This window comes from Choristoneura fumiferana, chromosome Z (genome assembly GCF_025370935.1).
Source record: "Choristoneura fumiferana chromosome Z, NRCan_CFum_1, whole genome shotgun sequence".
In the NCBI taxonomy this organism is placed as follows: Eukaryota; Metazoa; Arthropoda; class Insecta; order Lepidoptera; family Tortricidae; genus Choristoneura; species Choristoneura fumiferana.
The window spans coordinates 35,929,161-35,953,846 of NC_133472.1; the positions used below are offsets into that span (position 1 = coordinate 35,929,161).

The 24,686-nt window shown below is 36.4% G+C and overlaps 1 protein-coding gene across 1 annotated transcript in view; it reads right to left on the reverse strand.

Moving 5' to 3' along the window:
- LOC141427522 (uncharacterized) overlaps window positions 1-24,254 on the reverse strand; it is a 63,818-nt gene extending 39,564 nt beyond the window's left edge. Inside the window, exons 1-2 of the mRNA XM_074087086.1 lie at window positions 23,971-24,254; window positions 3,848-4,020 (exon numbers count right to left, since the gene is read on the reverse strand). Coding sequence (XP_073943187.1) covers window positions 3,848-4,020; window positions 23,971-24,170 — 373 coding nt within the window. The 5' untranslated portion in view covers window positions 24,171-24,254. The remainder of the gene's footprint in view (window positions 1-3,847; window positions 4,021-23,970) is intronic.
- Between the last annotated feature and the right edge of the window lie 432 nt (window positions 24,255-24,686).

Genomic DNA, 24,686 nt, shown 5'->3' on the forward strand with positions numbered 1-24,686 from the left:
TCAAAAGGTTTTATTTTAACATATTCACCGCTAGTTTGTAGCTAATGCTAGCTTAAGGTAGAGCTCAAGTTTTCGCGTTCCATTATTTACTAATCGGAATTGAATTATAATCTCGCTTAGAAATTTAATTTAATTGCAGTAAGTCCTCCCAACGCGGATTAACCTAACTAGACTGTTTGGTATTTAAGTATGTGTTCATCAAGTGAATTTAAATGGTCACAATTTTTTCATTTGTTCTATACCGAGCGTGGCCTTAAGGCGACTTTGTTTGCGGTGTACAGTACAAAGTGAATGTGATTACACAAATGTGTGAGCACCAGACAAGAATAGAACTGCATTCTGCACTAGTTTTATTGGCTGCGTCCCGTTGGGCCACCCGCAAATTGCAACGGATTGCAAAAACCACCCCGAGCTTTACAACTTGGAGTGACACCCCGCTCGCATAACGATCTCGATGTGAGCAGATATTTTTTTATGATGGATATGTACCATCAGCCAAAGAAATGGTCCATCAAAATTTTTAAAAAGTTCCTATCAAATGAATTCACTGAAAAAAGAGCGTAGCTAGTAAAAGCTAGAGTTTTTAAGGTTCCATACCACAAAAATAAAAATAAAACGGAACCCTTCTAGGACTTTGTTGTCCGTCTATCAAGACCGTTTTTCTCAGAAACTCGTAGAGATATCGCGCTGACATTAATATCAAATACTCAGGCTTTTGTTGCAGTAAAAAAATCAAACTTCTAAGTGAACGCAAATAAAAGATACAGTATTTTTTTGTTTAATACCTGAATAATTTTTAACTATCATCAATTTTAGTTCAAGTTTGATTACAACAAAATGAGATACTGTTTGATAAATATTAAGTGCATTAATGATATGATATTCAATCATACGATGGCTCACATCACACCTGCGACGCGGGTCGTTACCCGGCCATGTGAAGTGTAGCCCGGATAGGGACTTAGCTTATGGCATAAATACGCTTTCGCATTTAACCGGGTGTCCTAGTAATTGATATGGGTGTAACATTCCACGGCATAAATAATTACACAGTGGAATGTAGTGAAACTAGAAGATTTGCAAATTAATATAGAACTGGATCAGTCGGGGCACTATTGCGTATGACCACAAGATCCGAAATCATAAATCAATAAGTTTATTATGCCGGATTACTTACTATGTTTAATTTTATGACAGTATTTTTTGTAGTTTTTCATCATCTTTACATAGTATAAAAAAAAACTTCTCGCCGTCTGTACGCTTAGGTAGATCTTTTAAACTAAGCGACGGATTTAAATTCGGTATTCACCATCACAATCTGTTAGATAATTTAGGAGGTTTAACATGCATACCTATAATAGCGACGCGCCCCGGGGAAGTTTTTGAGAAATGGAGCAACAAATTATGAAGTGCCTTTGATTAGAATACTTTTCTTTTAAAATTGTACAAGAGCAAAGCGAGGGCAGGTCGCTAGTTAAAACTATATAACGTTATAACTTTTTGGTGCCATTGTTATTACATTTACGTACAAAATTAGGATAGGTTTAACTTAGTACCTTGTATAGCGGAAACACCACAATAGGGTGATCTCTCTCCAGAAAACTTAAAATCTAATAGATGTCTATAGCTACTATTGGCAATACGTAGAGACCGCATTCGGCATATGCTGGAGAAAAATTCCAGCGCTGATTTTAGCCCGGTCCGTTTGGAAACGTAGCCACGACTACATGCAAAGAAAAAAGATTAAGCAAAATATTCGTGTGGTACCTAGTATTAGTGCAGTGGTGTGCCCTATAATGTGCTGTTTACTATAGTTTGTTGTTTTATTTGTTAATCGTAGTTTGCGTTGTTCCTGTGAGTTGAAGTGAGTATACCTAGGCCCATCTTGTCCACTGGGCACACTGGGCACGTGCCCAGGGCTCTGCGATGGATTGGGGCCCCCTAGTCCCTATTCCATTATCAAACGATAACCGATAGCTAAATAGTGCCTTATTTTGGTCATAGGGGGCCCATTATCCTAATGTGCCCAGGGCCTCTAATAGGTGAAAGACGGCCCTGTATACCTATAGAAGGACCTTACCCATGCTTATATATAGCTATTTATAGGCGTTTATGTATATTTGTACATACAGCATCACTCTTGGGTGCTATGGGTACCTACTCAGTTTTTAAAAATCCTTTCGTAATTAAAAATATTAATGAACAGAACACAGATAATTTTAGTGTGCATTTACTAATGTTATCCATCGACTATGCATGGCTACAGTAACAGCCTGTTGCTCGTGTATGTACATTTAACCTTTTCCCAGACGCAATGTCACGTTTTACTTTAAAACTCAACCACTTAAACGCCCAAAAGTACCTAATCCAGGTAGAAATTAAAAAAAATGTTTTCATACCAGGCTTTGTATGTTGTTGCTTTATTTGTTTGTAAAATGGACAACACAATTGCTCAATTACTTACAGAATAAGCCCAAAAATAGGTGTCTGAATTACACTGGTGAAAAAAAAACAGAACAAAAAGCACAATTAAATTATTTTTACAATGAAGTTAAGTTTAAGAGGTTTCCTTCACTTACGTAGCTTTCTTGCTTTTGTTAGTAAATAATACAACAATGCTATTATTTAGAAAAATTTGGAACAAAGTTTTTACATTGTACCTACCTAATGAATAGCTATTATGTACCTACTTAACAAAAACTTTTTTAAAACTTTTAATACGCAACGCAAAAATTAAATGTCAACGCCTACTTTTACTAGGTTTTGAAAAGAATCACGATCTGGAAAAGTATTATTCACTAAATTTAATTTTAACCAGATGAACTTATTAATATTATTAATTACTTATTTCCGCGCGTCAGTATTTTTATTGTATCGTAAGGGGTATCTTGTTTCGGGGAAATAAAATTTGTATTCATACTGGATTGAGGCTGCATAAAATACTTTTCACTTCTCTTCGTATTTATGCTGGATCTAGGCGATATAAAGTGACTTTTTATGCTCTTGTCTTGTGCATAAAATAAAATCTTCGTCTAAAACCAAGGAATATAGCCGCCGCAGCCGAACCCTACGAAAGTAACTCGTGCAAAAGCACCTTAAAGCAAATGGTGGCCTGCTTTTTTGGTATTAATGGCCATGTGGCTAAAATTTCACTGGAGAATCGTAAAACGGTCAAATCGGAATGGTACAGGACCATTTGTTTGCCGGAAGTATTTGAAGAAATACGCAAAAACAACCAGCGACGCAGAATCATACTTCACCATGACAATGCCAGCTGTCATACATCACGCGAAACAACTACATTTTTGGAAGGTCATAAAATAGAATTGACGGGTCATCCACCGTACAGCCCTGATTTTGGCACCCAATGATTTCTATTAATTCCCAAATGTAAAGAATAAATTACGTGGTCAACGATTTTCGACCCGTGAAGATGACGTCGACGCCTTCAAACAGCATGTTTTGGAGATACCCCAATCAGAGTGGAAAAAGTGCTTTAAAATTTGGTTTTAACGTATGCAAAAGTACATCGATCATCGCGGAGAATACTTTGAAAAACAATAAAACCATATCTAGCCATATACGTTTATTTTTTCTATTCCGGATACATAATTTTCTATTCCGGATACATAATAAAAATGGTATTGTTTTTAGTCTCCATTCCCTTAAAAAATGGTGGTCAATAATGGCGTTATTTATGAATGGCCTCTTTAGGTAGGCACATATCTACAACATTTAATCACCGTAACTTGCAATTCTGAGTGTGGCAGTATGTGCTTGTACAAATTTATGTGAGCTCTTCGTCCCTGTTCGAATTTGGCTATAGGTAGGTAGGAACCTTACGTACCGTACTGATGTGAGCGTAGAAAGTGTGCTGTTAGCCGGAGTATGCCGATCTTGTCGATTTTGCGACTAGCGGTCACGACGGGGGGCACGATCTGCGACAAATCTGTGATGGTCTCGTTCAGTTTGTCCCGTCGTAGCTTCTCTGCTTTGTTGCGGATTTCACGTGGGTTATCCCTGCAAAGAACAATTTAAGTTAGAGCGTTTCACATTATCCGATCCGATATGGCGTTTCCAAACCATCAATTAACGTTGTTTTGCCATATTAATTATTTTAAGTGAATATTTTTCTAGGCAAATAAAATACCTAACCAACTTAGGTATTGTAAGTGTGTATATGGGGACGTGGTCCATAACTGACAGTTATGAACATTATGTATGGGAAAATGTTCTTCTTTTATTTTCGTCAATTTTCCAATTTTTTTAATAGTTATTCTGCTATTCGGGACGGAGACAAATCCAACAAATCAAAAATCATGAAAATCGATCCGGCCGTTCTCCGACTTATAAGTGTTCGAACAAACCCGACTTTGTTTTATATATTAAGATTTTATAGGTATAGATTATATGGATAAATAGTTTTTATAATTAACTAGCGGATCCGGCAAACGACGTCGTCCTCCCGAAAAACACTACATTAAAAACAATAACCAAATAAAATCCTAATCAAACAAAAAAATTAAGGAACCAAATTATACCATCGAAATTACAGAATCATTTTCAAGTTGTTTCTTGAACTGAAAACATGCAGTTCATGCACCTTTCTACTGGGAAACATCCTGTTTGAGAACTAATTACAATGTAGGATAGGTAATTGAGTTTGTAACAACGTCTGTATCGGTTAATTACAAACACTTCTGGGATATTAAGTACCGATCCGTTTTTAGTACCGGAAACATTTTGTTAAATTGTTGTACAGTCGAGTTCATAAACTTGTGAGCAAAAATTTGATCAAAAATATCTGAACACGACTCTATTGTTAACGGCGTAGAAGCGTGTTCAGATATTTTTGATAAAATTTTTGCTCTAAAGTTTATGAACTCGATTGTACATACCATTATTAGAATTGAATAAGGTGATAATGTCTATAAGTGAAATTTTAAACGAATGTATCGAACAAATTATTAAATTTAAGTACAAATTGCGAGTCGGACATATGCACCGAAGGTTCTGTACAAATTTGTAGGAATCTATGATATCCAGTGTTAAAGCCCTAAATAAAATGTACGCAGTGTGCGATCATTTTTGATAGATAGACAGAGAGTAAAAATTAAAAAAAATCAAACCATTCTTATTGGTTATTGCTATAAGAACTACTTTTATACCAAAGTTAAATTTTCTAGGACAGCGAGAAGTACCCTGTAGATTTTGATTCACCGTCAATTTGTATGGAAACATCTTTTTTTATGAGTGCATATTTTGGATGCGTTAATCTTTTTTCTATTTCTGCAAAGTAGCTAGCAGCTCTATATACTTCATATTAATTTCAGCTGGATAGCTGCACGGATTCCTGAGTTTCCGTTTTTGCCTACTGAGATACCGAACCCTACAAACTACAGGTAGAAATAAAGACTAGCCCCCTTATTCATAAAACTTAACAAGCCTATGTATGTTTACTAACAAATGCTTTGTCCCTTTCTAACAAATACAAATGTCGAAGAGCCAGATAAGGACAAACGAATTTTAGCGGCATTTTAACTAAACTAGGTTTGATTGTCGTTTATGAATAAGGGGGTAGATCTAAAACATGTTATCAAATGTAGCCTCCTAAGGCATTGTTCTGACGATTTTCGACCTCCAAATACAATCGTTAAATTGATAACAAATTCAATTTTGACGTCTACCCAATGAAACTAAGGTACCCGAAGAGGTTCCATAATCCATGTTGAGCTGTACCCGATGAAACTAAGGTACTCGAAAAGGTTCCATAATCCATGTTGAGCTGTATTACCGTTAGTCAACAATGCTTAGCTTTGTCATCAAAGCTGAACCGAAGGCAATGGCTATCGGTTCTCGAATGTCACCATTATCGGGCATGTGGACTGACATGCAACACGCAAAATTACTTGTAGGCAGAAATCGGAATTACCTACTCATAAATATCCGATGGAGTATTGCATTACAGACAGGCCTACATACTATGTGAGCTGCGGATCGCTACAGATTGGCTTTTGCAGCTTCTGAACTGCCATTACTTATCAAGCTCAAGCGTGCTCTTCTATCCCATTCCAACGCCTTATGCGTTTTAAGCGATAGAGTTTCGCTAGCTTTCAAAAAGTGATTTCGCTTGATGCATCTTGTTCATAAATCGATGGTGTGTCTGTTTGTCTGTCGATCGGTCCGTGTATGCGTCAGTCTTGGAATTCAAAATTGGTATACTCGTATGTAAGTCGGACGTTTAACTTACGTTTAATTTACATTATTAAATTTTAAACACTCATGGGTCTCTTTTACAGTGTTTTTCACCTATGACGAGTTCTGTGACACTTGAAAATTTTCCGAATTACGCACACTAGGAATGTTCGCAAAATATTATTTACAAATAATTTATATTTTGAAGCAATACAAAACATTGAACACTAAGATATTTTTATTTTTTAAACCGAACTTGCAAGCTTTTGTAAACGCGGCAATAACACTTTACCACCATTTACAGCTAACAAAATGCTGAGGTTGAGGAAACAAAAAATATTAATACTACAGGACTGTTAGCATTTCGTTCGGATAGACAGGTTGCATTGTTGAAAACTGCACGTTTGATTGATTAGCGTAGGTATTAATGGTAGGTAGGTTTATATTTTATTTGGTTGTTGAAAACTGCACGTTGATAACGATCTCTGAGCTGATGTAACCGGATTAGGGACAAGCGAACACTAGTGTTGGGAAAGCAGATGTTACTATCGATATCTATAGTCAATTAGCCATCATATGGCACAGCAATTTTTTGTTGATTTGATAAAAAAAATAGTAACAACATAAAATAATTTTGATTCAGGGAGGGTATAAAGGAAACATGGAACAGTCCATTTGCAATAATTTTTCCTTATTTATCCTTGCCGTTAGTGACAAAATATTTTGTTTTTATTTCAAACGCTGCGTAGATAGAGCGCCAGTGTGTAGAATGGACGTAACTTGATAAATCCATCTAGTTAATTAATCATGGACACCACGATAGTCGACACCACATACTATCAACTCGCTTAGGCCACCCTGATGGAATTTTTATATTTTCTAGGAAATCTGCAGTATCGTAAAGGTTCTTAATTTTGAAGCTATTTCATGACATGAAAAATATATTTTTTAATTTATCCCGGTGCTAAAGTATGAGTTTATTTTGCTTTCCTTCGGTGTTTTTCTAAATCTACTCGTGCTTTCGGAAAGACCAGCTCCTAAAATAGTTCGCCAAAAAGTCTCTTACATATTATACTGACTATATTAATTGAAATGCACTTCAAAAAATCCGGACACGTGCCAAAAACATAGAATATGGTGCATTTTGCTATTAATTTAAGAAAGCGTGAGCTGACAGCAAAATGTTTGCGTGTTTAGGGAAGGCACCATACGGAATTTTTCTTTTCACAGCTTTCATTGTACAGTCAAGCGTGCATAAATTCTGAGAATCTGGACGACCAAGCTTCATAACTTTTTTAAATTTCATAGTAATCGTTAGAGCCGTTTTCGTTATAAAAGAATTGCTCGTTTAATATTATAATAACTTGGACACAATTCTATTTCTAGGGCCAGTAGGACGTGTCAGATATTTTTGCACCCTCCGCTGTGGCAGATATTAATGCAGATGACTGTACTTGTCACCGGGATTAATATGGTATACCTATGCCTAATAACATTTCTCTATTAATAATCGTTTCTGAGATAGACCACGAACATACAGACGACTAGACAGACGGCCGGACAAATATGACGAAACTATAATGGTTCTTGGTGACTATAGAAACTTATAAATCTTCTGTACAAGAGCTACTTTCACAGTTCTGCCACAATAAGAATAGCGCTTTACGAATATTCAAAGATGACGTAGGTACGTAATTACATTTCCAAAATATTACAAACAAAAAACTAGCTGTATGCCCAAAACGTGGTACTTTGCAGATTTCAGCATAAAATGTTTCGCTGTGCCGACAGCAAAAAGCTAGATGACTAAACGTTCAGTTTGCGTAATATGTACTTCTAGAACCCGATATATATTATATGTATATAATTATGTACCTACATACTCTTGTGTTCTTAAATGACACCAGACGATCAATTAATTACAACCTTCCTATTATGAAAGTTTCAGTCCTTTTGTTTTACAAGCAGGAGCTATTAACTACAATTATCTCTAACAAGCCATTATGTGCTAATTGTGCGTACATTCTTGAATGATCTAGTTAAAGCTAAAGCCAAAACACTTAGGCTTCATAAAATTTACTGTTCGTTAAAAAAACATTTCATATAAAGTAACAAATTAATTTGGCACGCGACTGAGACGAGATATTACATAGATAATGATAAGCCGTCAGTAGATGTCTACGTGTCACGTACCTGCGCCTGCGCATGGATATAGAGTAAAAAAATGTACAGAGCGTCAGTTGTGTAGTGTATCGGGGCTCGAATACGTCCAGTGAAAAGTCACGAAATTAACTTACTGTCTGTCAAAAATATAATATATTATGTAGTATGTTTCGGGCAAATAATTTAGACATCTTAAATATCTAAATCTCAAGGTTTTTACTCTGTATTTTATAACATTTTTAATGAAAATAGAATACCATTAAATGTAACATTGTTGTAAGAAGTTTAAAAAATAACTGAAATTACCGGAACCCGAAGATTGCCAGACCCTTTAAGGCCGTTCTGTTTGTTATACGTCGTCACTTGATTTTTTAACCGTAATACATCAAATTTTCACACAGAGTGGTTTACTATGTCCACTGTAACCTTACAAATATAAAAATAAAACAAGGTAAACCAAGTTCCATTTGTAATACACTGGTTATGACCAACAAAGTTTCTAAAAGTGATTGGCTTGCTCTGAGAATACTCGGGCGTACCTACTTAAATACTTTAGTCGCTTCTGCACGCTTTTATTCTATTACATTATTGGTCGAGATCGTTGCCAATGGGGCGTGCACGGCGTTACAAGATGTCATATACAATAATCATTACTATGTCATCTTTAATAAAACTTTTTTGTATTGACGGCAATTTACAAATAGCTGTCGTTGGGTTCTGACGTCATCGGATTTAAACGTCGCTTAGCATTTGAAACGAGCCATTTTTGATTATTAATGATGCACGTCTCTAATCTAGTTGACAGATTTTAAGGATCTTTGCACACTGCGTTTCTTAAACACGCCGTCGATGCGCGTTTGTATCGATACAAACTTTTTTTTCGGACGGGCTGTTGCTGTTAGCTTCAGACGGCGTTTACAGCTTACCGGAGAGAGGACGAGCTGCCAGACGGGCCGCTCAGCAAGTGGGAATTTTAACTTAGCATGCCAAAGGGTGCTCCTAAGGAGCCGACCTCGGACTTTGGACGCTAAGGAAAAGTTGATGCAATCAATCGGAATTTTTATGCTACATCTTTTCGGAACGAGCATCGTTTCGGAAAGACGATACAAACTTGACGCACGTGAGTTGTATGGCTGCTCTATGGCAAGAAAAATGCGTTGTCAACGCGTGTCGAGGCGACGGCGTGTTTCAAAACGCGCTGGGGCCCTTAAAAACTGTCAACTAGACTAATAACCTCTGATAAATCTCAAAGGATAATAAACGAAAACTACTTACCTACTTTCCGTTACCTTATTTTTAATTAAGTAGGTATTATTTTTACCTATTTCAAACAGGGACAATAATCTTGTTCAACCGCTCGAATATTGAAAATCGTTGACTAGTCAAATTTATTATTTGAGTTGCAGTTTTATAATAATAACAAGCTTTTTACGCGGCTTCGCTCACGTTAAATTTGGAGTAACATACATTTACTTTCTGCGATCCTTTTTTTCGTTTTTTGATTGATTTTTCTGAGGATTATATGGAAATACAAATACAAGCAGACGTTTTTTTAGATTCAGACAGATGGTGCAAATTATTTATTCAACAATCAACCAACATAATTATATGCCGAAGGTCGCTGGGAGCTATTTCCACCTTAAGCTACGACAATTTTATTCGTACCAACTTTGGAATCCGCTCCACCATCGTCCACAGCTGGACATAGGCCTCCCTAAAGGCTAACTTTGGAATGGAATGTGGAATTTTAGAAAACTTTAAAGTAGTTACGCGTTTCTTTTGTCCGCGACTTCGTTCACGACATAGGATTATTCCCTCGGGATAAGAATAAATGAATTCTGTACACAGCCACACAGCTGTCCCTGTAATGTGAAACAGGCTTCTTTAACTCCTTAAGGGGCTTAATTTCAATAAAATACGAAACACGTCTTCCATCAATTCTATTAAAGAGTATTTATGCAAGATTTGAAGTAGATTGGACCAAGGAATCACGCTGTCCCATACAAACTTCAACCGCCTTTTTCACTCCCTTAGGAGTAGAATTTCGGTAAATCCTTTCTTATCGGATGCCTACGTCATACAAAGAACACACCCTCCAAGTTTGAGGTCTCTACGATCAGCGGTTTAGGCTGTGCGTTGATCCGTCAATCAGTCATTCAGGACAAAGCATTTTATATATATAGATAAGTACCTAATACAAAAAAAATTACCGTATAAAATTTTCGAGTGATGTGATTTTAAAATCGGTCCCCAGTATCGCTAGCATTTTATCGGTCGTATAAGAAAACTCACTAATCTATTTCACTTAATTCACTTTAAGTTTCCATTAACGAAACGTCACGTGATAACGATGGAGTGCGACCCACATTTTCATCGCAGCTATAAAAAACAGTGCAACGAGTTTAACTTGGTCAAATTGTCGTAGGTTAAGGTGGAAATAGCTCCCATCCATCATCCATCATCCCAGCGTGCGTTTTTGCTCCTCTCTTCATACATTGTTATTAAGTAGATTTAATAATTGGTTCATTAGATTTAAAAATTGAACGTCCTATTCTCAGGATCAAAGTATAAAAACACATAATTTTTTATGAAGACTTCAACATCAACGCATATTTTTTAGGTTTTTAACGAAAGTATAAACGCAGAATTCTTATCCAAATAATGTCTTTTTAGGGTTCCGTAGTCAACTAGGAACCCTTATACTTTCGCCATGTCAACTCTACGTCTCGTACTTTTGCAGGTGGTAGGACCTTTTGCAAGGTCCGCCCGGATTGCTACCACCATCTTGCTCGCTAATCCTGCCGTGAAGCAGCAGTGCTTGCACTGTTGTGTTTCGGCGTGGAGAGTAAGACAGCCGGTGAAATTACTGGCACTTGAGGTATCCCATCTTAGGCCTCTATGTTGGCAACGCATCTGCAATACCCCTGGTGTCGCAGATGTTAATGGGCGGTGGTGATTTCTTACCATCAGGAGACCCACTTGCTCGTTTGCCAAACAGTCGAATAAAAAAAACACACAATACGAAATCCTTAGAAAAATATTAAGTACTTGATTTTTCGTAATGGCTACGGAACCCTATCTTGGGCGTGTCGATGTCACGCTCTTTGGCGGTTTTTAAGACATGGCGGCCGTAATCGCCTTAAGAATGACAACAGGTATTATAGAACTTTACGTGGTATTGTAATAAGACCGTTTTATGAACTCAGTATATTTAGCGACTAATTATCTAGCATCGTACACAACACAACACAGCTTTACAAGTCGTAAATAATTTCCCCCATAATATTACAACCGCTACGTTGTTCGTTGCGAAAAAGTACACATTTTTCCATGTGACTTGGCGATCAGCGGTTGAACTGTGCGAGTGGCAAGCTATATTTAATCTTGGCAGTAACGGCTGTGAGAGGAAGTACAGACCGAGAGGCGTGATGCACTTTCCCTTGCATAAAATTAATATTAATGACTTGATAATCGACATTATTCTGTCTAGGCTACTTTACTCCTTGTTTATTTTTCTTCCTCGCTAAAAGAAGCATTTTTAGATGTAGTCCTCTTAAGAGTTAGAAATTAAAAAAACATGACGTCATAAGTTGAAAAACTAGGTATGCCTCGACACACATGGGCATCAATTCATCATGACGTCAGCTCAGGTTAAATAGATTTCCCTGTAAAAATGAGATGAAATTAAATGTTAAATTGACGTTTTAAATACTTTTTCGAGTGGTTTGACCTATGGCCTCTCAAGCAGAGGGTCGTGGGCTCAAATCCCGGCTCGCACCTCTGAGACTCTCTAGAACTGCGACCCGAACATTTTTTGCTAATACTTGTAGGAGCCGTGGTGGCCTAGTGGAAGCCGTGGTGGCCTAGTGGTTTGACCTATCGCCTCTCAAGCAGAGGGTCGTGGGTTCGAACCCCGGCTCGCACCTCTGAGTTTTTCGAAATTCATGTGCGGAATTACATTTGAAATTTACCACGAGCTTTGCGGTGAAGGAAAACATCGTGAGGAAACCTGGACAAACCTGCGAAGCAATTCAATGGTGCGTACGAAGTTCCCAATCCGCACTGGGCCCGCGTGGGAACTATGGCCCAAGCCCTCTTGTTCTGAGAGGAGGCCTGTGGCCAGCAGTGGGACGTATATAGGCTGGGATGACTTGTAGGATGAGTACAGATTTTTGTAGGAGGTCTTGGCTGTTTGTATGTATTTAAGTACATATGTATGTATGGCTACCCGTTGTTTAGCACCCATAGAACAAACTGTCAGTTAATTATTTGATGATCAATATTATTTTACAGTGATTTTAATTAATTTTTAGGTAGCCATTTCTATATTGTTTGGTGATTCAGTTTTAGTGACACATCTATTATTTTGGAACCCAATATAATTATTTTATGATCAATATTATTTCCGAATAATTTTTAAATAATATTTAGGTACTTAACCCTTTTAATATTATTTGGTGATTCAATTTAGGTGACAGATCTACTATTTTAGGAACAAATATTATTTATTAGTTTGTCGAAAATGCATTTTTTAGGTGATCAATAAAATCATACCCTTTTAAAAATACCGGTTGTGGCCTGTAATATGAGCAAATAATTAAAACATAAATCATACTTACATCTTTCATGACTTTTATCAGGTGTTTTTTTTCTTAAACGCATAATATGCACAAAATGCTTTAATTTTTTTTAGTATGAAAAAACGCCACAGCATCGCAGCAAGTCGGACATGGCGAGGACGACGTTTTTATTTTTTAAATATGTGGGGTGCGTACTGGCCACTAAGAACGGATTCGGTTAAAAATAATAATTATGTCATAAAAGAAAAACTAAAATCGGTGGGAGGGGTGACACGATTTACCGGCCCAGATAATACCGACATGGAAATACCGACCCGATTATTCTTGTAAACGCCCATACAAACACGTGTCAAACTGACGTGAGTTTCTATGGGCGTGAACAAGAAAAATCGGGTCGGTATTTCCATGTCGGTATTATCCGGGCCGGTAAAAAGTGTCACACGACAGGAGCAACGCAGTCATTGGATTCTTATTGTTTGTTTTGTGATAAACATTTTTTATTTCCTCGCAGTGATCGTGAAAAGCACAATGTTTGTTTAGTCTCGGCCAAAAGTGCAATAGATGAACTCGTATTATCGAAGGCCCTCCCTTCGGGTCGGCCTTCAAACTAACTCGTTCATCTATTGCTTACTTTCAAGCCTCTACAACAATGTACTATTTTTTTTGATGGCAATGATTTTAAAAATAGTTCTTTGCGTAAAACTTCTGGAAAATCCAAATCCAAAAACCATCCATGAAAATTGACTGCATTCTATCTGACATTGAGTCTGGATAAAACACTCTGTATTTAGCTTGGCGTCATAAGTCTGACATCGGCACCAATAAGTTACGCTCCCTGGTCATTCATGAACCAATAGAAACGCTTCATTCAAATACCTATCCTCTGTGGTGTTGGGCGTTAAGGAAACGTGTAGCTCGGTTAAAGAGTAGTTTATTAATGAGCACTTAAGCCTAAGAATACATGATATACATATAAAGGGATGGAGTGGAGGTGTGTGAGTGCACACTACACCCCCTCCTTAGATAAAAAAAAACATACTTAACTTTAAATATGAGTATGTATTTTTTAATATACTTCAAATATATATATTTTTAACTACAATGCCAACGTTAAAAATAAAAATGTTACTTAAGTAGGTATTCAAGAAATAAAATCAATTTTGCATATTGCAATCAAATTTGACACCTTCAAATTACGACAAAAAATGCCTAAAAAATAACTTGGTGCTAAAAACACATTGTAACACATATTGGGCTTACTGAGAAATTAATTAAAAAAAGAAATGACAGTGAATAAAACATTTTAAAAATATTATAAGTAAACATTATCATTTCATCAAGAAAAAAAAAACAAACAAGAGAACTAAGTATGTGTAGATACAAGAACGCAACGCTAATAAAACTACGAGTCTTAATGTATAATATCATATAAACCAAAGTATTTTTTTATCATTAACGTAAACCTGTACGTACATATAATATTTACTCGCAATACATTTTGTCTAGTCCTAGGTACCTTTTATTTTTCACATGTATCTTGTTTTGTATTAAACACTTTATAAGTCGTTGCGAATTTATATATTTTATATTTATATTCATTTACTTCATTTATTTACTTTATTTAATAAAGACGTCATTTCTTTTCACATATGTTACTATTATTTATATATCTTATTAATTATTATATTGGTAGTTTGCAACTAATGCATAACTTACCTGCAAGGTCTGCAGCTCATTTTTATTTCGCCGGCCGGCATTTACACATTTACGAGTATTTTATTTGTTCAGGGTACAAGACTTTATTTATTTAAGTGCGCGCACGTATATTTTTTATAATTATATTTCGTTTTATACTTATATCTATACCGACGTCACATAGGGCAAATTGTTTAAAAAATGTTCTTAAGTACAAGACAGAAATAACTTTAATATGCATTACCCATCAATATATTGGAACGTAGGTCAATGTTAATGCATCCTTCTATTTCGAGATGCAGTAAAGCGGTCGTAGGAGGCGGCTATTAAGACTTGTTTTGGTGCACATTGCTTCTATTGTACAGTCAACTACAAAGATATCGATATAGTCAAAGTTATACTTATATATAATATGACTGTATACACTTTAACATTAAGCCAATAAAGTAGTGCACTTATTTCTGTGTACTTATACAACCGGTCAAGGCATGTCGGGACCCGCACAATGTAGAGTTTCGTACTAATATTAATTTTATTTTATTGAGTATTTAAGAGTTAATAAGGTTGTCTTATTTTTAATTGTGATTTTTTTGCTGTGCCGAATTTAGAAAATAAATTTATTCTTTCTTATTTTTTTTTATATTTGGCAAATATACTCAGTGGAATTAAATTTGGACCACTCTGCATATTACTGCATAGATACATCGGAGGGCCACATTTTTTGCCGCTCAGTATATTAAGTTTCGATCGACTATTGCTCGTTACATTGTAAAGCCTACTTGGCTATAATAGATCAATATATTTATTCAGAATATTCCAGAAACCGATGATAATCCGTCGACAGCTCATAGACCCATCGACAATTCATAAGACTGCAAATTATCTAACTAATTTGAGGATTATTGAAATTGAAAGAGAACTCACATCATCCCAGGACAGGGAAGAGTGGCGGAAGGCCTTTGCCCAGCAGTGGGACATAATACAGGCTACATAAAAAAAAACTCACATCATGAAGTAGACGACCAGAATTCAATCACCCTTTCAGATGACGGGAAGTGATATATTGTAGTTTTTGCCCGCGGAATCGCCCGCATGGAATTCGGTTATTGCGCGCTGTTCCCTCGGGAACTGTGCGCTTTTCCGGGGAAAAAAGTAGCTTATGCCAATTTCTGGCCCATAAACTATCTCTGTGCCAAAAAACACGTCGATCCATCGCTCCATTTCGACGTGAAAGACGGATATAAATACAAACACAGACACTTTCGCATTTATAATATTTATTAGTATAGATTGGAAAAAAATGACTGTACTTAATTATAACTAAGTTATTTATTTTCAATTGATTTATTATTTTGCAAAATATAAAATATTTATTCGAGAATTTAGTCAACCAAGAAAGCGCTTTATTTTAATTAATTTGATATGTTCCTATATTATAAATGTCAGACGCTTACAAGTTCTTACAATTAGGATCTCACTTTTTCCGCTAAGTACAATTATCATCTATTATCACGACTATTACTTTTAATAACCAATCTGTCAACAATTAAGGGCAGAAATCAATCTCGTTAAGATGTTTCTTTAATTCAGCTGCTAATTGTAATTAGCAATTATATGTAATAGTCAATCCCCTAGTGATATTAAACCAACGTTAATAAATCGGTGACTTTACCAAAAACAAAATGGCCTCCGGAGCAAGTATGCCACATGCAAAGCTTTCAAACCGTTTTAGTACAAAATACCTACAGCCAGTAGTCGAAATTCAGAGATTCCCAATAAAATGCGATATAAAAAGTCACCTTTTAAAAATTAAAACCGACAAACTATTATGATGCGGTAATAAAAATATAATTTATAATAGTTTCAAACTTAAGTGAGATTCTGCTCTACTTAAATAAAAGAAAATAAAAAAAAATTATAAAATCAGATTACTTTACAAAAAGTTATGTGATTACGTAAACATCCTTTGTTTTCGTCGGTTAAAAATATTCAAGATTGGCAACTTTCACACAAATAAAACCACACGTTATTTTATATCAGCCAGTTACTTGCATCTATCTGCTTCGCAAAGGGTGCTATCTTCAAGGCCCTGCACGTACCCTAGTCCGTGGCCTATAATCTACACAAAGAGCCGGTTTAAAGAAAGAAAGAAAGAAAATATTTATTCGTGATATTACGAAAACATGGCGAATAAAACGTATCATGATCATGAAAATGTTCCCAAATTAGATATCACCCTTTAAAACGGCGCTGGTCTTTCTTTGAGACCATTGGACTTTATACGTTTTATCATATACATTAAAATCAACAAACAGTGAAACTACACGAAATACTTTCAAAATGCAAATTCATACGAACATTCTAATTTTAATTGGCATGGATAAAATTCCTTTACCCTTTAGGGCAGGATCCAAAGAAGTAAAAAAAAGCATGTGCGCCAACTACGCTCCCCATTCCTAAAGCGCATTATGGTATGCTTTGATTTCTTCTTATCTCTTATACATCGAGCTGCTAAAGCTGCTTGCTATACCTCACGAATATATACCTACTGAGGTACCCGGCAGTAGCAATGAGGGCTATCGTTTTTTGTCTCACTAGATGGCGCACTGTAGCGTGAGGTTTTTAAGTACCTATGGCTTCCAAAGTCTGTTATTACGGGCGTGATAACAAAGTTTAGATTAAAATCATATTTAATACACCTTAAAACCGTACCATAAAAATATCGAGCATGCCACAGTGTTCCATAGTACCCGTTTTGTCCGGAAAAAAGGGAGGACAAAGGTTTCCCAAGGACAAAACTGTCTCAAAACACAGACATTCATTGCCCCGGAACGCATATTTGCCATAATTTTCAAAATATTCACAAAATGATTCTAATTATAAATAAACCCGCGTAGCTCACCCAAAAACTATGAGATTTGACATTTCGGAGACATCACGCTACACTAGCGCCTCTAGCGGCGAACTCATACGCGATAGCCCTCATTACAATATGACTTTTGTTTATTTGTTTCGCTTCATTCGATTCACTATTTACTATCGCTCGTAAAATTCGCCAAATCTCGAAATTCCTAGGCATATCGAGAAATGGCACCATTTCATGAATTGGCTAAGGGACATCCGCCATATCGTTAAAAACTCAACGTTTAATGATTTGCTTAGTGACGTTTAGGCAAATCATGAAATTCCTAGGCATATCATGAAACGCCGCCATTTCATGATTTGGCCAGTTTAGGCAGATCATGAAATTCCTAGGTTTATCATGAAACGCCGCCATATCGGTTCTGGCACTTCGCCAGCCGCTGCCGCGGCACGCTCGCTTCGCGCTTCGCTCGTCATACCTATTTTTTTCTTTTTTTCGGCATATCGCTAAGGTCAAACAAAGGTCAACTATACTTTTGGCTGCAATTGCGTTTGGCTGTGTTTTTGGATCAGAATAGGACAAAAGTGTTCAAAGACCCCATCCTTCGAAATGTTTTTTGAATCAAGATACATTGGTAAAATATGAACAATGCCAATTTAGTAGAACCCTGGTATTTCAACTCAACTGCGAGACCACAAAGTTCACGCGAACAAAGCTCCGTGTAAAGGCTCAGTTATAGATATTTTTATTGAACTAAACTGCATAGAAATTATATAAACTTAAATTGCATATGGCAACAGGAAATAGCGACGTATCTATGCCGTTGATTTGGCAAACTGTCAACGATTTGCACAGGCCTGTCTACTTATGTCATGATTGGACCGATAAATGTTAAGATGGGCGTTCTTGCTACATTGTATGCATTATAGAACCCGCGCAAATCATAACTAGTAGGTCATAAAAGTGAATTGAATTGGGTGAATAAAATGACCGCGTGCCCAGTAGGTAATTTACTCGTGTTTTTTCTTATTGGTGTATGTTATCTTTCTATACTTATACAGTAACGTGACTAACTGACTGACAGACACATATAATAAGTCATAATCTAAGTAGATACTTAAAAATTTGTAGAAAATAAATATTTTCAAAATTGCTTTCTTGGGGTTGGATATAAGGCTATTAAATATCATTTTAGGTATATTTTACAAATAATGATTCAACCGTATCATATCTGGAGGAGCCCAAACTTGGTATGATTTGAAAATGTTTTTTATTTTTATTAAAAACAAAATGACTGAAATACAATGACGTGGTATATTTTTGGAATCGGCTTAGTAAGCATTTTCATTAGATACTACACACGATAGGTTTCAGAACAAAAAAAACCGTACAAAAAAAAGACCCACTTGCTCGTTTGCCATCAAGTCAAATAAAAAAAAGATGACATACTAACTCTTCTCCTTTTTTGTTTTTTTTTCGTGCTACGGGTCAAATTGATTGATTTTCATGCTTTTAACACCATGTGCAGTGCAGCTTTTATGGCGTACCTACCGCTAGCTCTAGTGAGTACAAATTTATTATTTTAAGTTGCTGCATTTCCAGTCCACAACACTTGGTTTCGTATATCTTCATTAGGTGTGATTAGGTGTAGGTATCAGAAGGCGAGTGAACTCATATCCATTTCATAAGCACGTTAAATGAGGTATATGGGGCGGAGCCATGGTGTGCGGTTGTCTTCGCTACTAGCGGAATAAACGTAGCTTGAATTTTTATAAGCTTTTATTAAACTTCACATGTATGTCCAGGATATTTGCAAACCATTTTTTGACCACTTCTTAGTATCCGATTGAGTTGAAATTTGGTATACATATATAAATCCGATGACAATACAATAATCTGGTGGTCGGGCCAGGATCGTCTCCATAAGACCGTTGAGTTCACTCAACGGTTAATAACATCAACTTGAAATTTGGTGCAGAAATGATATTAGTAAATATAGTATAATGAGAAACACACTAACCTAACCAACAAAAAGTTGGAAAACCCTCGACTTTGTCAGTTCAAAGTCCAATATCACAAAACGGTTGAACCGATTTTGATAAAACATATCTAAGATCCATCGCTAGAAAACCTGCTTTCAAATAAAAAAAACCTGATTCAAATCGGTCAAATTCAAATGATTTATTCAGTAAATAGGCCGCAATGGGCTTTTTTACACGTCATTTTGAGGGTTCCGGAGCCAAAATGGCAAAAACGGAACCGTAAAATTTCGCCATGTCTGTCTGTCTGTCCGTCCGCGGCTTTGCTCAGGGAGTATCAATGCTAGAAAGCTGTAATTTTGCACGGATATGTAAACTATGCTGACAAAATGGTAAAATAAAAAAAATCGAAAAGATTTTTTTTGGGTAGGGTAAAACCTCCAGTGAATGAACACTTAAGAAACTTTTCTACTTTGAAAAATCACTACTCTGTACTTATTAATTATTGTAATGGTTTTATGTAATTTGATCAATCGTTATTTAATAAACAAGAATTTAATTTCTGCGATTTTTTATTAGGTGTATAGTTTTTGAGTTATGGAAGAATTTATAAAAAAGTACCCAAAAACCTAGTAAATGAACGAAAAAGTTAATGAATGAACCGGGAAAAAACCCAGTGAATGAACATTATTTAGATATTTTTAATCAACATTTAGAAAAGCATTTTTAACATAAAACGAAGTCTTCTTCTTCAGTTATTATTATATAAAATCTTGAGGTAGGTACAGCACCTTCAGTATTCCAATTATGTTTCTGTATTACAAAAATACATATATAATTCTATTAAAGTAGGTACAAATTAAGCACCTTAATATCTTGATTAATTTACTTTTTTTTTAAAACTCGTAGCTCAAAATAGATAATTTTTCCGAGTGAACTTTATAGACGTTATATCAAGGTTCAATTTTGTTGACATATTGATTTTAGATAAGTACGAGATTTTTTCAGTGACGATAATCCGAGCTTTATAATAAAACTTAATAAATAACAAACATTAAACTCTATTGATACTCGTATTCTAATCAGTCTGTAATCAGTCTCTAATTAGTTAAAAGTATCATCATTTGGGACAAAAAAAATTTAACAACCCAATTTTTAATTATAGATTGTGGCTAATAACAATAAGCAACTTACTACAAGCAAACTCTACATAATTTTTTAATCATTTTTAATTATATAAAAATAAAAATCGATCAAAATAAATCAATGAAACAAAAAAAATCCTATTTCCTTTCCTCGCAATCCCTATTTTCTCCTCGACGTGTCTATCCACCCTCGTTGTACCGGCTCGGGTGACTATATGAACGTCTTGGGTAAAATGGCTTGTTTTATGCTCTTGTTGTACAATCTAATATTATTAAGAAGTCCAATTTAGGAAGTAAAACTATCGTGCATTTCGATCACGTCCATCGTTACCTACGTTGTTCATACATAGGGTTAGTAGGTATCTAGTAAATGAACAAAGCCAAATTTCTATAGTCCATTTACTAGATTTTTCATTCCTATGAATGAACACGTAGTGTCCCAATACTAGTTCAAAGAAACAGAATCGTTTTCTATGCAGAATCTGAAAACACAACCTTAATACGATTACGTTAACATTTAATTTTAGGAAAAAAAACTATATTGAGCCGACACCAGTAAATGAACAGACTGTTCATTTACTGGTTTTAGAACATTTGATAAGCCAGTAATGGAACACCTAAAAATATCAACTTAACCGCAAAATAAGCCACTAAAGAGTACAATTATAGAAGATTTAACTCTTAATCTAACCAATAGCTAAACTTTATATTGGTATACATGAAATAAGCAGTTCAAATGCTACTCCAAACATGCACTGTTCTTACTTGGGATCTAATTTTTCCATACAAAACTTCAAAAGCAGAAATACGTGAACTTCAAACGCCTGCCATGTTGAAATTGGTCGAAAATAAATTTACCATTGCAACCGATGACATTAAAACAAAAATAGGATTTAATATTTTTAGCGAAAGGTTTCAATTATTGGCCACTTTTTCTTAATCAGAAAAATGCCTTAAAAATCCATTTCTTGCAAAATTTTCGTAAATAGCTTTGCGTGGGTGGGAGGGTTTTCTTAAATAATTCTGCGTCTAAATAAGCTACGACCAGCTGGTCTTATACTACCTCTACGAAGTCGGATTTTCTAAGTTCGTTTTGTACCATCCTACTCACGCTAATAATTATAATTATGAGGAGAGTAAGGGGGACGGTAAGACTGGCACGAACTTTGAACTTTGGTGCAGTCAATCAATTTAATGTCTAAATCACCACAGAACCCTGTTGTCTTGACGTTTTGTAGTTAGATAAGCACTGTGGTTTATTATATGTATACTAATAATATAAATGCGAAAGCAACTCTTTCTGGTACGGGCATGTCATGAGACGCAGCGACGACCATGTCGTGAAGAAAGCTCTTGTATTACCGGACAACAAGAGAGGCAGAGGTCGCCCGCTTGCTACATGGTGGTTCACCATATCAAAGGGTTTGAAACAGGCCCAGTTGAACGAGGAGACAACCCAGGACCGACGGCGCATGAGAATTAGGAGAGCCGACCCCAAATAATAGGAAGAGGCACAGAAAGAAGAAGAAGAAGAAGGGAAAGCCACTTTTTCTGTATGTCTGTCTGTTACTTCTTCACGCTTAAGCCGGTGAGCTAGCATGGAGATAGTTTCAGACCATGGGACAGAGATAGGATAGTGTTGTTTCGAAAAATTATCTATTAAGTGGGTGAAACTGAAACCATAGGGGGTGGAATTTTGTAGTAGCGAACTTCGTGGTTTTTTTAAAGTGAAACTTGAAAAGTAGAATTTATTTAGTTTAAAAATGGAGCGTGTCAGCTATTTCAACCCCTAAAAATAAAATCAATTCTTAGATTTCCGAAATAGCTGATACACGTAATAAAATAGGGATAAGGAAGGAAAATAAGGGGGGGAAATGTTGAATATTCGGTTTTCGTTTTTTGGTTCGGTATTTGTCTTTGTTTGATAAAAGAGATCAAGAATCTCATTATAACTTGAAATTCAGCGTAGACCAAATTGCAAAAGCTAGTAGATAAAAATAAAAATTAAGTACAATACCTAATAGGGTGGCCCAAGAATCAAGGTTGACTGTTCCTTATCCTTACGCGCTAGTCTTACCGGCTCATTTACCACGGTCATATTTAACCCGTTTATAACGGCATTTGAAATGTTACTCGAGATTAGTTTAAGTTTTGCCTAATGAACTAAAAGAGTTTCCTTGCTCACCCGCGACCTTACGATAGCTAAGCTTATGCAAAATATGCCTGTTCATGCAGTTCCTCCACCTCCACACTGTAAGAACACACACAAATCACACAAACCCATCTATCACCACCACCACACTACACTGATGTTGTTGTTGTGTGGTCTAACAACTGGTAGCATGGTGTAAGATGAGCTCTGGTTGAGTTCGAAACGCGTCAGTGTATTGTGGTGGTGGTGATAGATGGGTTTGTGTTACTTGTGTGTGTTCTTACAGTGTGGAGGTGGAGGAACTGCATGAACACGCATGTTTTGCATAAGCTTAGCTATCGTAAGGTCGCGGGTGAGCAAGGAATTTTTTTTAGTTCATTGATATGGACCTCCGCAAAGTAACGCCAGATTCAATAAATCAAGTTTTGCCTATTCGGTATTTCGGTAATTGCTTTATTTCATAAGTCATAACAACAGCGATATTGAACACCTAAATTATTTCTTATCATTTCCAGCGTATCAAGTTAAAGCGTTGCCTGGGCACTAATAAAATAGGTAATGCAACAGCGGCAGCTATAAGTGAATAATTAATTTTATTTTAAGTGCTATTCCTATTTAATATTTATTTGCATTCATCGTTTGTTTTTTTAATGGACTGTGATTAATGGAGCACACACAACCTTCCGCACTCTATTAATTAAGAAGTTATAAAATTTGCAGGCCTAACAGCCCGGCATAGTGATCTTCAAAAATATTATTAGACCTCTATTTAGACCTACCTATGTTAAAATAACCGAATTGTATTTTTTTATGCGACCTTTTGATAACGTTAATAATCCTTCAATATATTAATAAGTTAAAATATCGCTAAATGTTATACAATGCTATGTATGTGAGGGCCCAGTAATGGTTCCACGTGGGTACCCTGTAGCCACTCAGAGGCTTTCAGCTGAGCAAATGAGACGCAAAAAGTATTCAGAATGGAACTGAATGTAATGGATCATTTACAGCTCGCATTATTCAATAAAACGCTTAACTTGCTATGCTTAGTTAGAGAAAATTAATAAATTACATACTTAACAGCAGTTTGCATAACAAATCACCTGACACGTAGAAATAACGCTACAAACTTGCCGGCGGGAAAGTCGACGGAATGGGTTCCTTACCCAACGTTGTTTCCTTTGTGACGAAGACTTACCTTTGAGGGTTAGCGGCACCATTGTATTGCACCGGCTGCATGGCTGGAGGGCAAGGAGCCTGGTAGTTCTGGGTTTGCTGCGCTTGCGACTCGTACGAGTGCGGCTGGCATGGCATGGCCACGAACGGCTGGTAAGGGTACTGCTGGTAGTAACCGAAGGGTTGGACGGGCCACTCTTGGCTGACAGCCCACTCGGCCATGTTGACCCGGTCGTGGTGCAAGGAATACTACGCAGCGGCGGCGGCACGCGTGCATCGCGGCCGAAACGCGCGCGCACTGCCGGCGCCCCGCCCGCCTCGTCTCCCGTGCAACGCATAAACATACTGCAAATCGTGTGCGTCAAGTTAGCGCACCCATCAAGTCAGTGCGACATTTGTCTTTTCTTTTCTTGTGAAAATTAAATAGTGTGGCAAATGAGTGAGTCACCTGATGGTAAATGAGCACTGAAACTCATGGATATCAAGTACCAGAGGAATACCAGAGGATTGCCGATATAATTCCAGGCTATATATAGGCTAACAAATACCTGTATGTGGCAGCGATTCATCGCAATTTTTAGGGTTTTTTTTTATGCTCCACACCGGAACACGGCAGAGCAAGCGCAACTGGAAGCCGGCAGGAGTAAAGAATAAGATGCTTGTAGCGATTCTTAAGACTTTCATCATTTCATTAGAAAATGCATTTCCGACAATCGTTTCTTTTCGATTTAAGGTTTT